This window comes from Orbicella franksi, chromosome 10, assembly GCF_964199315.1.
Source record: "Orbicella franksi chromosome 10, jaOrbFran1.1, whole genome shotgun sequence".
In the NCBI taxonomy this organism is placed as follows: Eukaryota; Metazoa; Cnidaria; class Anthozoa; order Scleractinia; family Merulinidae; genus Orbicella; species Orbicella franksi.
In genome coordinates this window covers 1125740-1145248 of record NC_138154.1, presented here as the reverse complement: position 1 = coordinate 1145248, position 19509 = coordinate 1125740, and the positions used below count along the sequence as shown (strand labels likewise).

At 39.4% G+C, this 19509-nt stretch overlaps 2 protein-coding genes across 6 annotated transcripts; one reads left to right on the top strand and one right to left on the bottom strand.

Moving 5' to 3' along the window:
• The first annotated feature begins 583 nt into the window (after positions 1-583).
• Positions 584-8391, top strand: LOC145501316 (RNA-binding protein NOB1-like). The gene is made up of 7 exons (XM_081480805.1): positions 584-873; positions 2863-2996; positions 3267-3323; positions 3720-4208; positions 5190-5287; positions 7147-7291; positions 7688-8391. The coding sequence occupies exons 1-7, from the start codon at positions 663-665 to the stop codon at positions 7955-7957; spliced, it is 1404 nt and encodes a 467-aa protein (XP_081336931.1). The 5' UTR covers positions 584-662; the 3' UTR covers positions 7958-8391.
• Positions 8392-8536: 145 nt separating this feature from the next.
• Positions 8537-19474, bottom strand: LOC145501314 (carboxypeptidase D-like). 5 transcript variants are annotated; one of them, XM_081480804.1, is made up of 3 exons: positions 19336-19474; positions 11184-12077; positions 8537-9993 (listed from the first exon to the last, which is right to left on the bottom strand). In XM_081480804.1, the coding sequence occupies exons 2-3, from the start codon at positions 12065-12067 to the stop codon at positions 9417-9419; spliced, it is 1461 nt and encodes a 486-aa protein (XP_081336930.1). In that variant the 5' UTR covers positions 12068-12077; positions 19336-19474; the 3' UTR covers positions 8537-9416. The 5 variants fall into 5 exon arrangements, with proteins under 5 accessions (XP_081336930.1, XP_081336928.1, XP_081336929.1 ...); XM_081480802.1 differs by lacking the exon at positions 19336-19474 and having other exon boundaries at positions 8537-9338; positions 9371-9993; positions 11184-16210; XM_081480803.1 differs by lacking the exon at positions 19336-19474 and adding an exon at positions 14768-16210.
• Between the last annotated feature and the right edge of the window lie 35 nt (positions 19475-19509).

The window sequence follows — 19509 nt, the reverse complement described above, 5'->3', positions numbered from 1 at the left end:
GCCCCCGTTCCTTATCCTGATCTATTTACCGAGCATTCGTTCAGATCTGCTCTCTTAGGTTACCTTGGCCTCCTACGCAGACTTTCTGCCCGTCACGCAATCTTCCTTTCCCAGGAAGATTGCGTGATGAGCCCAAAGAACGTATTATTAAACTAATTTTAATCAACTATTTAAACCTCTAACTTCATACTGGTATCGCGCGTTATAGAAGTCCCAGTTTGAAGCACCCGTCTGCGTCAGCCTTTACGCCGATGAACTTACATTTCCTGCCCAGTCAAAAACTATGACCTGTTCCATTCTCTTTAGAAGACCGAAAAAAGGGAATCTTCGACTTGGTAATTAATCTGTTTTACAAGTTATTTTTCCGTACAGAGTGCCCAAGAAGAGATCACGAGATAAGCACAACTTGACACTTTGTGCGGGTTGCTAGCTAAACCTGTTGTAAGGTCTTGTAACTTCTGCGAAAATCTTTCTGTCATTCAAAACTGATGTCCGCGTGGTAACTACCCTACCCTCCCCTCCCTTCTTAGCACTACTAATACCTCCCCTGTTATCCCCGTGTTGCATTGTGTATGGCGCGGTGATTGCGCAAGTTTGGCGCAAGTTTTTATTCCAGACATTTCGGTCAGCGGTTATCAATAGAAAAACACGAGGAAACCAAGATGGCGGAAGGAAGCACTGCCAAAATAACACACATAGTGGCGGACGCGGCTGCTTTTCTGAAGAATGCACCGCTTCACGAACTGTGTGACAACGTGTACACGGTTGAAGATGTCATAAATGAGATCAGAGATGCGGCAACTAAGCAGCGTTTGGCGGTATTGCCTTACAGTATTCACTTCAGAGAACCAACCACAGAGGCACTGCACGCTGGTAAGGTTTGGATAACTGGATTTTAAACAGTTAATTTTAGTTTCTAAATCTCAACCCGACGTACATCACCTGTTACACGGCTGTATCTTATGAACCACGGAGGAGGAATGAATGAATGAATGAATGAGAACTTTATTAACCTGTCAAAGAAGTCTAGCCAAGGGTAAAAACCCTCTACTAATAGGGGACAAAATAAATAAAATAAGTTTTTACAATTTAAACACCTAAAATTTGACTATTTGACTAGGACTGGGGAGGAAGAGTATAAAGGAGATGTAGTGACTTGAGTCATTCACACAAAACCAAACCATGCTATCCAGTGGCCTTGGATAGTGATTTGTCCAATGAATGAAGTAATCTATCCTTTATGCAACTGCACTATAGACCCAGATCCCAGCTGTTTATAAGTCACTTGTATTCAGAATTAACCTACAATGTGCGACGAAAGTGTTAAGACACTTGGCAGTTTTCGATTTCCGAGCATCTAGAAACACTTCCCCCCCTTCCCCCCCAAACAATGTTGATTTTTCTATTTCTTAGACTGCACAGACTACAGCACCTACACAACATTGAATTGGGGGGTGGGGGCATGAGAGAATTAACACTAGATGCAAATAAAATAGAATAAGAGGTTAAATATTCAAAAGTGCCAGTTTCTAAAAGTGTCTCAACTTCTTCTGTTTTAGATTAAAACGTTTTTTCTTCTTTTCCCTGTTGATTTTAGGGGCTGCTGACATGTTCACATGTTCCCTGCTCAATGTCCAATAATGGACATCTAGGTCATATCCCCTCCCCTGTCCCCTCCATAACATTACACACATAGTAACATACACATTCATAAACTTTATTTCTATTTGGATTTTTTACAGTAGCACTGTTGTGCTAGTATCTCCGAATACACTTAATAATTAAATAGAAAAACTAAGTACATTTAAATGAATTTATATAAAAACTAATTTACAGTGATCATCGATTTGTTCTTAAATTAAATTCATTTTGAATCTTGCTTCCCCAAGGCAAGTAGTGACTACAGTGTAGTGACTGCACTCCAGTCACTACAGTTTACTTTTGTGGCGCACACATGAAGATTTCAGCACAATCTATTGCCTATAACATGATGAAAAAGCTTTTATAAATTGAATGAAACTTACTCTTTTTTGCCTGGTTATTGGAACTGTGACAGTGTCTTCTTGGTGTCACATATGTTTATAATTTCTGGCCACGGTATTCAGAAGAGAGAACCATAATCATTAGTATGTGGCCTTGGAGGGCTGTCATGTATTTAAGTTTTCAATGCGTTTATCTGCTGGTCAACAACATTTCACCTCCTATCTACTTACCACATGTATGCTTTAATTTTTCTATACTTGTAAGTCTATTTCAACTGTGTGCCAATCACAGATGCAAGTGAAAACTTCCTGTTTTTGTTGTGTCCTGTTCTTGACATGAAAGTGAATTATTTTGCTTTTGGTAAAAAATGTGCTGCACTAAGGTTCAGAAATTGACTTGGCTTACCCTGTCACACCCCCTCCCCCTCCCCACCCACCACAAAGATCCAGTTAACATAAAGCAGGGAAGAACTGAATATGTTGACAGCCCTCTAAGTCATAATATGAAATTTGTCGTCAAATTCAACAATAATAAGCAATTGGATTATGAGCTCAAGATTCCTATCACGTGATCAGGCATAGAAATCAATAACGAATAATCTAATTGTTTTAGTATAAATCTACTAGTCACTCAAAACTTCATCTAAATCGTCTTCACAGATACCTCAAAAATGCAAAGAATTGGCCATCATTTTGTTAACAAGCGCACAGTGCTACATTACTCACTATTATTCATGATAGAGCACTAGTAGATTTATACTAAGGAAGAATAGAATGTTAGTGATAATTTATGTATACAGAAGTGAATGTAAAATGGTTATTTATTCTAGATTCACCTTGCTTAAATGGACTATTTGGTAATCTGTGTGTTATTTTACAGTGTCAGAATTTGCCAAACTGACAGGAGATTTCAGAAGTCTTTCAGTTGTTGACTTGAGAGTTCTGGCTCTCACATACCAGCTGGAAAAGGAACATTGTGGAATAGACCACATTAAGACAAGACCCACCAAACAGGTCAGAACGTGATTTAGGTACCTCCTCAAATCAGCTAAATAGAAATCTGCGAAAAAAAAAAAAATGCTAATTTGGATACGAGGAAATGCAAAAATTCTAAAGGCATAGTATATCATCTAAACTACAAATAGCCACAACAGGGTGATATACAATGTATCTATTTTAAAGCCCGAATACTAACTTGTCTAGGAAACTTACTATAAGCAGGAGAGAAGAAGTCGTAATATCTTTAAGTAGCATTGATGTGTATTTGAATGTGTCTATCTGCAGGTTGAGTTCACTCAGGGATTCACAGGAAAGCTAGTTCCTGGGTTCTTTGTAGAAAAAGTGAGTTGAATGCTGTGTTATGCTATAAAACCAGGATATATACCCCCGGGAGGGAGGGACCCCTATATAAAAAAGACGAGGTGCTTGTCGGAAATTTTGAAAAGAACACCTAAGAGGAACCAAGATCTATTTTTGTCAGCGTGGCTTAAATTTTTTTCTCCCCTAAGGGGTGCCAATTCATAACACATTATCTCCTGTGATATTTTTTCGGCCCAATATCCTAAAAAGTACCGCAAAAGCTCCCACTGTGGACCTTTTGAGGCTTAACACCCTAAGAGGTAGCAAAACCATGTTTTTAACAGTACTATATCAATATTTACCTTATCTTAATAGGTGTCACCTAGCTGTTTATCTAGCAATCTAAATAACATTCTTTTTCTTTTTTTGGCCATGTAGAAATCAAACGTTGAAAGTGGACAAAGTGAACATAACAAGGAAGAGGCGGAAATTAGTATTGTAGAGAGTGACAGAACAGACCACAAAGAAATTGTAACAGATCAGCAACACAACAACAAACCAAACACAAGTCAGGAATATATAGTTGATCTCTCAAGAACTGAAATAAGCAGTAACACTACAAATGACGAGAACAATGAATCAACAGTAGTGGAAATTACAACTGGAATGGAGACACTGACTACAAATAATACTACATTAAATGATTCACGAGACAATGATGAGGGATTTGAGGAAAATGACGAGGATGTTGATAATGATGATGATTTGGACAGCAACAGCGATGATGATGACAATGATGATGATGATGATGGCTGGATTACACCTGATAACATAAAGCACATCAAGAGTCAGATGGGGAAAGAAACTCTTGATGCAGTCCCAGCTAATGTAACTGTGGGTTGTCTTACAACTGACTTCGCAATGCAGGTAGTAATGCAATTTCAGGGTGATATGAATAAGTAATTTTGAGCACTAACCCTCAAGAAAACTTTAAAAATGCCGAAGCATAGTCAATAGACTAAAGTCGCAAATTATGTGTGCTGCACATTACACATACACTATTATATCTTGTTTTAGTTGATGAAGTGCCTCAAGAGCCTTTTAACCTTTTATTTGCATGTACTTGAAGTGGAAGTTAATACATCAGTAGCTGTTTAGCTGCGATGTCATGTGCTTGAATCAAATTCATGTGCCCTAAATGGCTTACCTTGCATCCTTGTCAATGTACTTGAGGTAATACATCAAACACAAAAGACCATGTTTGACAACATTAACAAACACCTAGAAGAGAGTAACTGTTGAAAATATGGTGCATACAGAATGTTTTTGATGAACTTCAAGGTGTTTGGTAATGTGGTGAAACACTGTCTTGAGCATTTGATGTATTTTCTCAATTGAAACTAAAAACAAGGAGAAGACAGAGAAGTAAAATCAAAATCTATGCTAATTAAGATCAGATATCCAAACACTGTGATGGTCATGATTTCCTTTGTTTAAACTTGATGAATTGTTAATGAGTTTGTGAAAGTCTTTCCTGAGTTGGAAACTACATAAATGTAGGTACTCCCATAAAGAGAACAAAAGATAAGAAGGTTGTCTTGATTCCTATTTTGACTGCAATAAAACACATCTACAATCGCACTTCAAATATGAATTATTTCTTATATCACTCCTCATGGGAATATACGCACTCAATTAATTGACCTCGCTCCCAATGTGTGGCTTCATAGCTCAGTTTGTAGAGCATCGCACCCGTATTCACAGAGGTCACGGGTTTGAATCCTGTTGAAGCCCTGATTTTTTTCAGGCTTCTTCTTGCCAATTGCCTATATTGGAAAATTTACTGCAATGATCATTCTTCACTTCCTTTATTAACAGTGATGTTGGAAATGATTTGTTTTATTTTAGAATGTGTTGATCCAGATGGGGTTCCGTGTGATTTCAGTGGATGGTATGTTGATTAGGGAGGCACGGAGCTATGTGCTGAAGTGCTATGCCTGTTTCAGGTACATTAAGTATTATGTATATTTCTCAGTGATGTCCTTTCTATTGATGCTTCCATGTTGTCAACTTATTGGAGGATATACAAGCAAGTTAATACTACTGTACACCCCAATCCTCACATGAGTGACACATTGTAATAATGTGCTGTTGTGCCATTCATACAAGATAACCTGGTTAGTTGAGATAAGTGACCAAGAGAATGGGGTTGAGTATGAAGGACAAGTTGGGCTCCTACTCTTATTCTTCTTCCCAACCCTCCATGTTACAGATGGCTAAATGCAACTGCAACTAATCAAAATTTCCCAGTACTTGCTTGTCAAAATGGCCTGTAAAGGCTTACAAACATTTTTTTAAGCAGTGTTTCATCCTTCTTAACTCTTCTGCCATTATTTTTACCTTTATAACCCCAATGGACTGGCAAATTGTTGATCCTGATCCTGGCCTAAATTACAACGTGGTGGTCTCCATTGGCAACCCACACTTTGAAATGGAAAAAAAATATATCTACATCACAGCAGTCCAAATCATAGCTAGACTGATACAGTTCTTTCACTTAAAACTCTTGTCCAGTTTTGATAAAATGCAAATCACAAATAACCCAAAAATGTTATGACAGCCCTTGGAGCTCAGCCAAAAGTCTCTTGAGTGTTTCAGCCCGGTTCCTGAAGTGATGTCACTAGTCTGCCCGACCCAGATCCCACTTTGTGTGGTGGTGAACATAGAAATTACACGTTCAAACACCTGTAGAAATGCAGGGAAACTAGTAGGTTTTATGAAAAGAAAAAAAATTTGGGGGGGGGGGGGTTAGTGGCACTTTAAGAATTACTGCACATTCATATAGATCGTTTTCACGTGACGTCATCAAATTCCAAAATCCAAAACTAAAGAGCCACGAAAATTTTTATCCTCATAAGGCATAAGGGGATCTAAACTTAAATCTGTTTACAACTTTTAAGCTCAATAGTGTGCTTGGTTTAGAAACCAGTGCCGTTTGAAGTTCAGAGTTATGTCGGTGCGTGACATACCACTTCGATCGCGTTTGTGGAGAAATATACACTTATCTAATGATTTTTAGCCTTTTTAGGAGTTAAAGTGTTAGGAAAAGTGCTTGTGTAAATGTTTGTTGGCTCAGTTCAGATAATCAGTCACCTAGATAGCCAAAGTAAGTTCCAGATGTTTGCACTATTTTCCGGCCGCCATGTTGGTGGAGCACAGAGCTCCACCAACATGGCGGCTCCATACTGGGCTCTGTAAATTTGTGCAAAACATTTCGACAAATATCTGAAGTTTGGGAAAACGCAGAGACCCAAAAATTGGAGAAGTTTCTCCTTTACCTGTCTCCTATAATATCAAAATTTCTTGACTTTACCCACTGAATAGTTTTCGATTTATTTTTTCGTTGCGTGACAGTGAAAACCATCTATACATATACAGTAAAATGCTTTCAAACTCTCCTTTTTTGGCTTAAAAAGCCAGAAGCTGAAACATCTGACGGATGAACAAATATTGACCAAGGAGTAAAGTTTCAAGGGCAGCGACAGATTTTACAGACCAATTTTGTTGCTCGAGCTTTGTTTGCCAATAGAACAATGATTGACTTGTATTTCATTGATGTGATATTCATACCAAACAAACCAACAAAATTTTAAATGTTTCGAAAGGTCCAACACCTCTATCTTAAAAACCTTGACAGCACAGCAACAGGGAGGGGTGCGCTCCTAAGATTTTGATTGATGGAGTCAGACGAACATCCCATCCAAAAGATTGCCAAGATATATGACATTGCTCTGCTGGGTCAGGTGAGACAAGCAAACTTTTCGAGTCTGTTAAGCCAATAATAGTCAATTGTTTTTTCTTTCAGAGTAACAAGCCAGCTAGGGAAGAAGTTTTGTCCATCTTGTGGTAACAGCACTTTGGTGAGATTATCAGTAAGTGTTGATGAGGATGGTGTAACTCATTACCAAGTGCCAAACAGAAAGAAACCATTTAACATCAGAGGAAAGAAGGTAAACAGTTGAAATGTGCTTCAATATTTCCACCTTTACAGCTGATATACATGATAAAGTTAATGAACTGGTGTCCTAGATTTGAAAAGCTCACATTTCAGCGTTAGCCTTGGGTACTCCAAAAGACTGTTAAGGTGAGCATCAGTTTTCAGATAAAAATTAATATTTACTGGAATGAGCTCTTTGGGCCAACCTGGCTGTTTGCTGTCCCTATTGCTGTCAGTAATAAGGTCAGTGTGATCATATTTATTCTTTTCTCGTTAGTTTGAAAAATAAGGGCAGCCATTTTTAATTTTTTTGCCATCGGGTTTTTAACTCTCGCTGTTTGTAGTTGGGGCTGTAATTATGTTACTGTTTTCTTCCTTGTGACCTTTTTTTTCTCTCATTTCTTCATAGTTTCCTCTTCCTTTGCCTAAAGGCGGCCGTCACAGTGAGAACCCAGTACTCACTGAAGACCAGCCGCGCGGCCAGCATCGTCTGCCTCGCAAGAAAGATAACATGAATGTGTTTGATCCCGATTACATCGCACGAACCTCGCCATTCGCTGCTAAAGACGTGACTAGCCGAGCTTCCCAGCTTGGCTATCACTTGAAAGGTGCACAGTACCAGAACAGAAGGAATCCAAACGAGGTCAGGAAAAAAAGTTCGCGGAAAAAGAAAAAGTGATTTGTTTGTCTTTGCCCTTTCTGTCGAGGAAACACGCGTCTGTAGGTACACTGAGATACCAGTCTACTGACAGGAATCTCACGCAGGCCCAAGATAAGCAAAAGGATGGAATTGTCACGAATTATATTTCGAACAATAATATACGCATACTTGAATACGAAATAAAGGTGTTTGAGACGAAAAGTACCGCGAAGGTTTTGCATTCTTCTAGACATTCAACAGTATTCAACCTTATTCCAGATCCCCAGCGTTGATTCTACTTCAGGTAAACTCCCTGTACTAACTAGCCCACGGAGTGTACAGTCCCAACCCCATGAGTTCATTCGATCATACCTACGGAACGTCGCGGGCCTAGCGGGAATGGGTGTTAGTAGAGTAGAGTCCAGGCTCCCTGCTAAACGCGGCCATTAAGAAAGCCTGGAAGTCTGGTTGTCACGAGCTGTTAAAACATTTGGTCCATGCTCGATATTGAATAATTCTCAGACCATAGAAAAACCTCAGCCTTTATTAATACACAGATCTCGATAAATAACGTTTCAAGCAACTGGTTAATTAGAACAGCCGTAAAAGTCAGTTTAAACGCCTCAATATGAGCAAGAAATATAGAATCGACCAAGCACTCCGATATTGGATAACAAAACGTGCCAGAATAAAAAGTACAAAATGAAAAGCTGTTATAGAGGAGCTATGTCATGCGTGACCTACAACGCACACGTTCTTGTGGCTGGTCACGCAATCTTCGTTGGGAGAAAAGGTTACGTGACGAGTCACGTGGCCCCAGTTCTTTAAAAATGTTCGTGTTTTTCAAGGGGATAGTTCATTGTCCGTTCCAGTCTTCGCTTCTTACTTTGTTGTACAATCAGTCGATTAGCATTTTTTTGTTTGGTCTTGGTGAACTCTTTATTTAGATAACTTGTGCACTGTAAAAAAAATGGCCACAGCTTGCAAGACATAGTCCCAGTATAAAGTTATCGACGTTAAATATGTAAAATGAGAAAAAGCTCTAAAAAAAAACGACGACAAAGAAATATACTACTTTAAAAAGACGAAACGCAAAACAGAGAACCAAGCTATGACCAAATCTTAAAAGAGTTACGTCACGGTTTGTGCATCTTGAAAAGTTTAGCCTAAGCCTAGCCTAAAATTTTATCGTTTTCAATCGGTTTCAATCTTCTCCATCCGTAACCATCCTTGCCCCTTTATGGTTTATTATTATCTCTTCGGTGTTTTTCTATCTTAGTAAACTATTATTTTCAGGTTCCCCTCAATTTAAAGGTAATTTTGTACGTGGCCAAAATAACTCAAAATACCGTGACTGAGCTCCTTTGATACACGATTAATTCGATCAATAAATTTAAACCAATCAAACAAATCAAATTTTCTGCCTAACAATGGTTATGAGACAGTGAAAACAAAAGTTCTAACGATCGATAAATTGAACAGGACAAGTCTTGATTTATCATTTCAGACTGGCCACTAAAACAAGACAAATAAAACTAGCAACGATTGAAGGAATTCTCGCCACAGAAACGGATTTCTTGGGTGATTTTGCTGCAAGCCTCAATTTATCTCGGTTTGTTACAATCGAATGAAAGCTCACATTACTCGCTGGTTTCTCAAGCTCGACTGCGCCGTTGATTTTCGTCGCTGGCCGACGCCTGTTGAAATTATTTGAATTCTTTCTAAACAGAGTGAAGTTTACAACTGTCGATACATCTGGATCAACAGTTACGGTCTTCTTGGAGTTTTTAAATCTGCGTTTAGCTACGCGGACGGTGTAATTTCCTGGAACCAAGAGCCGCCAGAAGTCGCCATCCTTGGAGGTCTTAATCTTCTTGGCGCGATTCTCGATGATGATCCTTGCCCCCTCAAGAGGAAGGCCCTTCTCATCAACTACAAAGCCCCTTATTCCGGACTTATGCACCAATTCGATGAACTTGAGCAAGGCCTCGCGGTTTGCGTACCAGTAGCGCATGATGTAAAGAGCTGGCGGATATTTACAGCAACCAAGTTCCAATGTTATCTCAAAACAGTTTCTAAAAAGAAAAACAAGAAACTTATCGATCTACAATCTTTTCTTTGAACAAGATGTATCCTACATTTCAGGCCCCAGTTGTTCGAAGGCTGAATAACGCTATCCACCGGATAAATCAATATTCACTGGATAAATGTTAACAAAACAAACCACGCTATTCGTTGGTTAGTGATTCATCCGGTGAATAGCGTTATCCACCTTTCGAACAACCCGGGCCAGAAGTAATTACGTACAACATGAATGGGACATTTTGGTCATTAACAACCCTTCTTAAGGTGGCTCCCTATAGTTTTACGATCGCGCGAGTGCTGAGGAAGTAATCTGCGCGCGCTCAAAGGTAAACGTCAGTGTTTTTCGATACTTTATTACGTCAACATGAGCACAAAAAGAAAAATTGACAGTGAATTTTCTCGCGTTTCCTTGGTGAAATTCCGTAAAATTTGGCAGATTGGTAGCAAATATTTTACTTTAGTCGGAGCTCGTTTTTCAGGGAAATCTATAAGGCCAGATTTTTTGCGGTGGTAAAAGACATAAATTTGAAAATATCGAAGAAACTGCCTTTACAAACCCTACTTTTTTCGTGTTTAAAATTTTTATCCCGCTGCAGGCGATGTGATGTAAAAATTTTGGAAGATTTCACCGAAGGAAATTAATGAAAGTCACAAATAAGCCATAAAAACAGTAAAAAACACTTTTGTTTGGGCATATATAATTTAAGACTAAATCCCAACTTTTTAACAGAGATGATAGGAAAACACCATTTAATCATTGCTCATTACATGTAATAAGTTTGAGAGGACTAGGTGTGAAAGCGAATGTAAAAACAGCATTCAAAACATAACGCTTGCGCGCAACGCAGTAAATGATTACCCTATGAAGCCACCTTAATTAATTTAATAATCTTCTCACTTAGCTCTAGGGTATTTTCTTACCGTAGCAAATATCTTAAGCTTTGTTTCAATTTTGGGGGAGTTCTGCGATATAAAACGCCATTAGTTCTGTTCCACACGAGTCTCAGTTCTTCCTTTACCCGTTCAAACGACTGGAGATAGTTTGTCACAGTTATTTAGCTGGCTACGACTTTTTGCGATGAATATAATTAACATTCAGTTGAAAGAGACCTGAAAATAATAGTCCTCTACAATAGAAAAACACCAAGGACGTAAGTAGTTTTACAAAGGATTACCGTACGTTTTATAATAATTGTAGTCTTGCATTCCTCCAGAGATTGGGTACCAGGCCGCCCCGTTTGTAATCCCGTCAGTAAATCTTTCCCTTCGCTGGATTGGACATTGAGGATGGCCCTTGTGCATTGTGGGATGCGCCAGTGAGTAAACTTTGGAGATGGAAACAAAAATGTCATCATCCGGGGAACTGTAGTAGACTCTAGTTCCAGACCTCTTCAATTCTCTCGGGAGGTTATCAAAGGGATAATTCACTACCAGTGTCCCTCCGTGTAAGTTTGCTGAGAGGACGAATGGCTCCTGGTGAATCCAGTTCATGACAGCTTGAGTCTCAGGTTGGAGTTCATTCTTCTGCCCGTCGTAAGGATCAGGAAAATTCCTGTTCAAATCGACACCGTTTGCGTTGAATCTTCCTCTGACACTCGAACAATCGCCTTCCTTAGAACTCTCCCATCCATCGGGATTCATTGAAGGTAACAAGTGGATTCTGGTTGTGTCGACAAGTTTTGTAACCCTCTCGTCACGTCCATAATTTGAACACAGATAATCCGCCAACAAAAGAAGCATTTCTCGTCCGACAACCTCGTTTCCATGCATGTTTGCCACGTACTTGAACTCAGGTTTCCCCGGTGTATGCATCCCAGGATTCCTTGTGATCTCCAGTACCCATAAGCCTTTGCCTTGATAGGATTTTCCAATGGAGTACAACCGTGTTATGTTGGGATAAGTCGCTGCCAAAGCTTCCAACACTTGATGTAAAGCAGTGTTGTTATGGTGAATAGCTTTGACTGGCAGGATATCACAGCGTGACTGGTGCACGCCAAAAAGAACCAATAGAGCTATCGCTAGCCACAGAGTCCGCCATTTCGTCTTTGTCAATCTATATTCCATGTCTTGCACTCTTAAAAAGATCAATAAACACATGTTACGAAAGAAATTACTTTTAATTACAAAATAAGGCGAAGTATCCAGTTGTCCAAACCAGTTCTCTAGGAGCATTGCCACCCCCACGCTATCCCCAGGAGGGGAACTAATCAAATGCAGGGGTCCCCCAGCATTATTGTCCAGAACTCATGACATAATTATTTGGTTGGAGTTAGCGTGATAGGCGATCGCGTACAAGACCAGCAAAGGTTTCCATGACACAGTAATATATCTGCGCGCCAAACGTTTTTCCCCATACATCAAAAGAGTAATTGATTAGGACAAGAATGAATGAATGAAAATTTTATTTATTACACGGTAAAAAATATTAGTACATTAATAGAAAAAAGAAATACATCACAGGTAAAATTTTCCCTTGACTAGTTTAAATATTTGCCGCGTGGGAGTCCGATGCAGACAACCATTTATTAATGCTTTTCTTGAAGATGTCTAGAGATTTTGTAGTGCGGAGTTCCTCAGGAACATCGTTCCATAGAGAAGCTCCTCTATAACTGAAGCTACGCTTCAGGTAGTCAGTTCTTGGTTTCGGTAGATATAATTTCTGTGCGGCGTCGCGAAGATTAAAGGACAAAGTTCTCGGAGAACAGTTTTCAATTGAGTGTCGCAAGTAATTACTTTGGCTTTGATTTTGGTTTTACAACTGTTTGAGATTGGCTGAGTGGTCTAATTGGTGAGTAATTGGTTTGGGTTTGGTTTTGAATTTACGACACTCAATGGAAAACCGCTCTGTATTTCATTTTGAGCGAGGTTTTGATTCCAAATTCATCAGTGAATGATGACGAAAACGGCGCATGCAAAGCACTGTGGTTGAGAGAGAATTTGATTAATAGAACAACAAACAAATTTCAGTTTTGGATTTTTGGTTGTCTGTAGCACATATATGACGATCTGCCTTTATTGAAAATGAGGAATGTGATGTTGTAACTATTGCTGCCTGTATATATAATAACGCGCGCGCTTAGATAACCCGCAGCCCCTAAAATGTCGGGGATCGATTGATCATTTGGTCAGTTTACGATCAAAGTCAGTGTTTTTCTTGGTCGGCAGGGAGGAATGTCGAATGAAAAGGAAGACAGTCCTGCTGGGATTAAAGGCAAACTAAGAACTTAGAAAAATCAAATGCGTAAACAACAGAATGTCTTGGCGCGTCTGGGGTTAAGTTTTAGACAAACTTAAACTTGCACTGCGGGCCTGGAAATGTTGCCACCTTACCTCGGATGTTTCACTTCGTGGGCCTTTACATTAACTGTTCTATTTTAGCCCCCAGCGTGTCTTCTGGGTTTCCTTTTTATGAATCTGAAAGCTTATAATTATTTGTTTGGTGCCCCTTCTGTGCTGCATGTTGGCTGATTGACAGTGAGAGAAGCTTATCCCAGGAATTAAAATCTTGTGCCAACAGAGGTGCACTTCTGGTGCCAATACGACTACAAGATTTTCTGATCACTTCAGCAATTTACACCACTTCCTCCCCGCAAACTTCAAGTATTTAAAGTATTACCAATGATTGTAAGAACATTATCATGTAAAGTTTTAATGAAGTATTTTTATGACAAAATGTTATTTTAATAACATTTGAGGCAATTTTTTTTTACGTTGCGAGACGAAAACTAAGCATCTCAAGTAGTTATTATAATCAGTGGAATTATGTTCTAAGAACTCCTAACAAATGGCTTTAACGGATTTCCTTATTTCAGTAGGTCGTCACCTTGCCGAAATACTTTGCATTTTTGTGCCACAAAATTTGCTGAGTCCGATGACTGAAAAACATCAGCGGAATGCGTGGCTGCCGCGCAGCTGAGGAAACTGTAAAATTACTGTCTTCTCGTTCTGCAGCGTATTGCTGTTTCTAAATCAATTGCAGATTCAATTTCCTGTGTAATTCCAGTATTGACAGGTATTAATTTAGACTTCAATCACCCCAGGCACCGATTCTGTGTTTCACTTCTATTGAGGCAACTCTCGCTAACACTGAATTATTACTAAATTGTTTCCGTGGTTGGAAAGGTTACAAGTTTCCGTTTAAACTATACTTTTCTTTTAGGCCTTTCTTATTTTTGATCAAAAATTGTTCTAATTTTCGACACTGGAAACTAAAATAATAAGAAATAACGGACATCTGCGAGGCGATGATGTGACCACGAAGTATATAAATTTTGTCGGAACGGTGTGCGAACAATCTTGTGAACACATCGAAATTGCGACATTCCGTCAATAATTTGGCCTTCTCCAGGCGTCCGGGCATCAGCGGCCAGCAGCATGCGAACTCTGCACATGGGAGCACATGGGAGCCAACTTTTTGAATTGCACTGACACTCACAAAGAAACAGTAACACAAACCCAGTTACATCTAAATAATTTGTCATCCAACACCACGTCCTCCAGATGGTGGAGATTTCCCTCAAAACATGTGTTCACTTCACACTGGCTTCTGTGGATTGTATTACCCAAGTAAATCCCAAACGCTATGTATTTCATTTTGCGAGTATTGTGAATATTCATGCGAACTACCCTTAAACAAAACTAAGACATTCGCCCACTTAACGCCGGCCGCAATTCTTTATCTTGAGTGCAGCGAGTTTTCAGCAATAAGCGTGACCATCCCCTAAACAGTAGTTCATTTAGTGTCCGCAGTGATCCCTAACTCACCTTGTATCCGCGCAGAAGCCAGTGTCTCTTGTAGTTTTGAATTAAATGCTTTTCAAACTCGTCCCTGCAAACTTTGTCCAGCGACCGACCGAATTCCTATTTGCACTACAGCAAACACAAGCTTGCTCACTGCTCGCACATCACAACTGAGAAGAAAGGTCTCGTTCGCAAGTGACTCCACAACAGCCGTTGGTGATTTGATCTTTGTCGTTTCTTTGTTAGATCACTTCCGGTAGCTCTCTAACCACAAAACCGCCAAATCTGCTCTTCAACACACTAAGAACAATGAGGACAAGGCAGTTATTACAAACCTTCATTGTTTGAGGGATGTCGGCTTCTTACTCCCAGTGAGAGAGGCCGATAAGTTAAACAAATCATCTCCGAGTCTCGGTTTCGTTTGTCCGACTCTAGTCAGCCTGACTTGAAGAAATATAATGGAACCTTTGTCTGTTACAGTCACAGATTACACACCCGCTATAAAGATGAAAGAACGCATTCTTTTAGCATTTCAGTGCCAGTCCATCGACATCATCACTTGATCATCGTTATCGCTGTGTCAGACCTGGACTGGAAATTCAAATGTTGATCTCTCCGACTTTACGCAAGGTATCTCCGGGGGTATCTCTTGGTATTTTTTCACTCCGCGGGGTTTCCCTTGGCCCCGGGACTCCGTGACATCTGACCATCAAACGCCATTAATCTGCCAATGACCCAGCCGCTGAGTTATAATTTATTTCATTTGTGCTCTGGGACTTTCCATCCCGGGTTTCCATTCGTTTTCTTGTTATTCGTGTTAGGATCGTGAGATACCCTGCATGAGAAAGCTTGTACTGCTTGAGTGGTGTTTATCAGTACAGGACAGTGAAAGAACTGAGTAGCTTCGAAACTGAACTCTGTCAAAAACACGTTGATAACTAATTGATGCCAAGCTAACATGATACATGTTTGAGAATTTATAAATATTAGGCACATCAACGATTACTCTTAGTGCAATCTTTGCTGACCGTTTGGTTCTCAAATACGCGGAGCTGAATAATAGCTATTAGTATTCATCCTCAAAGCCTCCAATGGTAAAGAGATTTAGGTACTAGATTTTATACCCTCTGGCCTGAACTGAGTAGGGTTCTTTTTTGCCCTATACCTTGATCTTCGCTTAACCCTACTTAGTAGCCAGTTTATAGGGCAGGGGCGGGATTTTCAATGAGGGCAAATCACGAAGAGGTTTTGCATTGCTGCGTGCTAAAGTTATGGGGAGTTCGAGTAACTAAGACCGCGACGCCGAAGACAGCGTCGATTTAAAAATGAATTTATATTTTACCTACGAATTTCGCGATACCTTCAAGTAATTTAGTTTGTTTCTCTTTGTCAAAGCTATTTTTAACTGAATATGGAACATAGCGTAAAATCGGCGAAATATAGATTTTTAAAATTAGCCGTCGTAGTGCACGTTCTCCAGACAACGCAAAATTCGGTCATTTCACGTTGTCGTCCTGCAGAGGACGGCAAAGAAATGTACCAAGAATTATAACGCACGTGCACAGCTATTGTTCTTAGCGACGTTGCCGTTGCCGTTGCTGTTGTGGTTTTCTTAGGCCTAGTTCACACTAGCAACATAAGACACACAACATAATGACATAACAACTTAACAAAATAGCTTACGCCGTAATGTGAACATCGACAAAAAACATAAGGAAGAGATAATTTTTTTTCCTTATGTCGTTGAGTTTATGCTGTCATGTTACTATTATGTCATTATCTCGGGATGTTCACACTGCAAATATAACAACATAACGTCCCTCTTATGTCGTTATGTTTATGTCATTATGGCGTTATGTCGCTAGTGTGTACAAACCCTAAAACTCCCTAATGTCCCTTTTTTGTGCCCGCAACCCCCGTAAAACTGTACTTGGGGAGAGAAACTTTGATCTCCTAGGTCGAAGAAATTATTCCTGAAGACGGCATGTCAACAACATAAAGACATCATTTGATTGATAAGTTGACAGACACAGACTGACTGACAGATCGACTGGTTGAATGATTAATCAATTGATTAAAAGGAAACCCTGTAAAAAAAACCGCAATTTTGGAAAGTTTGCCAAAAATACTACACATTCATTTTCGTGTCGGAGTGCTAGCAGAAACCCTATAAAGAGTTGGATGGCTTTCTGCTGCTAGTACTGATTAAAACCACTTAGGCGATGACTTTCAAGAACTGTACATGTTATACTTAGTTGTAGAGTTCTAAAGAGAACAGGTCCCTGCCTAGTTACGTAGCTGTTGTTATGCACTTAGGTGACCCACCGTTAATTCTACGAGGTCATGGCGGAAGACAAGTGAATAACGTTTCTCTGCAAGTTAACGTCAAAAGCATCAATGACGTGACGTTTGATGGGTTTTAAAGAGAGCATAATGAAACAGTTGACAATACTCCGTTGCTTGTTATAGTGAATCAGTAAAACAGACAAAATATATAACGTTTTAACTCGCTGCCTGACATAGCAGGTGCTAACACAAGGACCGAAATTTTTTTAACGCTCTGAAACTTTAAAGAATTGTGTTGCAAGCTTAGGTCGGAATTCTTACTGTTCTTAAATGCGCTAGAAGTTTTGACAGAAGTCGTTTTTCAACTATAGGATAAGTCAACGAATTAGACTGACAGAAATACGAATATAGACACCCGTACCTGCTGATTCACTCACCTATATAAACCGCCTTGTTCAAGGTTCAATGAACCATGTGAAGGCTATTCAAATTCAATTGACCGTGGAAAACCTTGGTACTTACCATTTATTGTAAAATATTGTTTCTGTTTAAAGGGCCCCTTCGGGAGCTTGTAGAGTTATCTTTCTTTTAGTGTAGGCTTGCCTGATGTTGAACAGGTAGCTTGATTTTAAGATTGTATGGTAACACGTGCTACAGTCCTGTTGACAACCCTGCTATCCTCCCCTCCCCTCCCCTCCACTCCACTCCCCTCCCCTCACCTCCCCTCCCCTCCCCTCCCCCAACAGATGCTTCACTTTAACTCTGCATACAACGTTTTTCCGAAGAAGAATCTCTGGCCAAGATCACTGCTGCAACAAGATGCTAAAAGAGGTTTTAATTCAGTAATTCATTTTTCCGTCGTTTCAGTCAGTTAAAGATTCTAATGGTGCCTTTATCTCTCCTTCTCCAGTGCTGAGTTTAACAACTTGTAAGAACATTTGAAATGAAGAGGAAACACCAGTAACTGTCCATTAGACAGCTTTGTAATCACAAAGTGAACTAACTCCGCGCAAATGAGAAATGAAGCCCAAATTTGGGTTACAGACCTGGAATTTACAAGTCAAAACTTAGTGCAGGGGAAAATCAAACTTCTTCATATAAATAATTATGCAATTTTGTCGAAGGCCGCCCATGTTACTAATCAGGACTTCTGTTTCCATCTTCGTCGCTAGACTTTCAAAGTACCGTTACAATGTACACATGTAAAAAAGAAGGGAACCTCGCTTAACAATTTCAAAGCTAAAAGTTGACTTAGATTTTTATTAGAATACTTTCATCTTTTCAGGTTTATAGCTCATTTGACTAAATAAAAGTACCTTGTTATTTCCATAAAATTAGCAACACTTCGATCAATTTGGCGACAAATATTGTCAAAATACCTTTGGAAATATAAAATTGTATTTAAGTATTTGAAACACCTATTTCCCCAACAACAAATAAAATTCTTTTCTGTTAATAGAGTATTTGTGGTGAATATTAACCAGCGGTGTCGATATTTTGTTACGCGGTTCCTTACTCAGATAACCCCTTCATGTAAACAAGTCCCAGACTGTGCTGTGGTGGAAACATCCGGAAGGTCCACTCACAAGAGCACAAGATTTTCCTGTGTGAACTTTATTCAGTATTTGCTTTTATGTTTAGGTACCTCTCGGGAGTCTATAGTCGGTAATTTGTTGAGAAACTTAATAACTGTTCACAAGTCTTTACCCTTGTTAAGGTAATTCACTGACAATTCGTTTAAGAATTTAAGTCTGCATTGAAAAGAGGAAATATCGAAGAGCAGCTGAATTTTTCATTGTTGTAGGTAACTAACATTCGTTAACCGTATTGCCCCTAGCCTGCTTCGTGAAGTTAGTCACTGTTATCTGTTCAAAGTAAAAGAAGATTCGACACTCCTCAAAGATGCTGACATTATCACTTTGTTTGTTCAAAGTGAGTTAACAGTTTTTACTGAATTAAGTCCACCATTAGACAAAACTCCTGCTAATCGGCCATTAAAGTAATGATTTTCTAACTGAGTATATTATGCCAGTTAACTTGTGTACTATTCTATCTTTATTATGATGTCTGTTACAAATAAACGTAAACAAAGCTCTGGAGAAACTGCAGTATTGAACAATTTCGTAAAAATGCCCGGCGAGGCACGCAGCTCGTGAGATTAATAATGACTGTGTGTTTAACAACCGAATCATGCCAAATCGACAATGGACATATTTGAGTCTGGAATCAGTGATAAATGGAGGTGAACTCTATATGTTCATCGACCTTCATATTAAATTAAAGGAATCTTAATCTTGAAACCTTACCTTACCACCTGTTCACCGCTTCAGTGACCTTGTTTCCCGCCAAACAGTTCAGCCATTGTTACGCTTCGCCGAGTTCTTTCTTTCAACAGGTTCTGTCAGGTTTTCGATAGCTCCTAAACTTCCCACATTTGAAGGAAAATTCCCATAGTATTTAGTTACTGGAAAGCCAAGTTT

What these genes read in the sequence shown, in the direction of transcription:
- LOC145501314 (XM_081480800.1), bottom strand. Translation starts at nt 12,175, where the DNA reads ATGCTCCTAGAGAACTGGTTTGGACAACTGGATACTTCGCCTTATTTT. An exon ending in GACTACAATTATTATAAAAC is followed by an intron (nt 9,994 to 11,183) that starts GTACGGTAATCC and finishes TTTTCTTTTTAG; the next exon opens with AAACTGTTTTGAGATAACAT.
- LOC145501316 (XM_081480805.1), top strand. Translation starts at nt 663, where the DNA reads ATGGCGGAAGGAAGCACTGCCAAAATAACACACATAGTGGCGGACGCG. An exon ending in CACAGAGGCACTGCACGCTG is followed by an intron (nt 874 to 2,862) that starts GTAAGGTTTGGA and finishes GTTATTTTACAG; the next exon opens with TGTCAGAATTTGCCAAACTG. An exon ending in TTAACATCAGAGGAAAGAAG is followed by an intron (nt 7,292 to 7,687) that starts GTAAACAGTTGA and finishes ATTTCTTCATAG; the next exon opens with TTTCCTCTTCCTTTGCCTAA.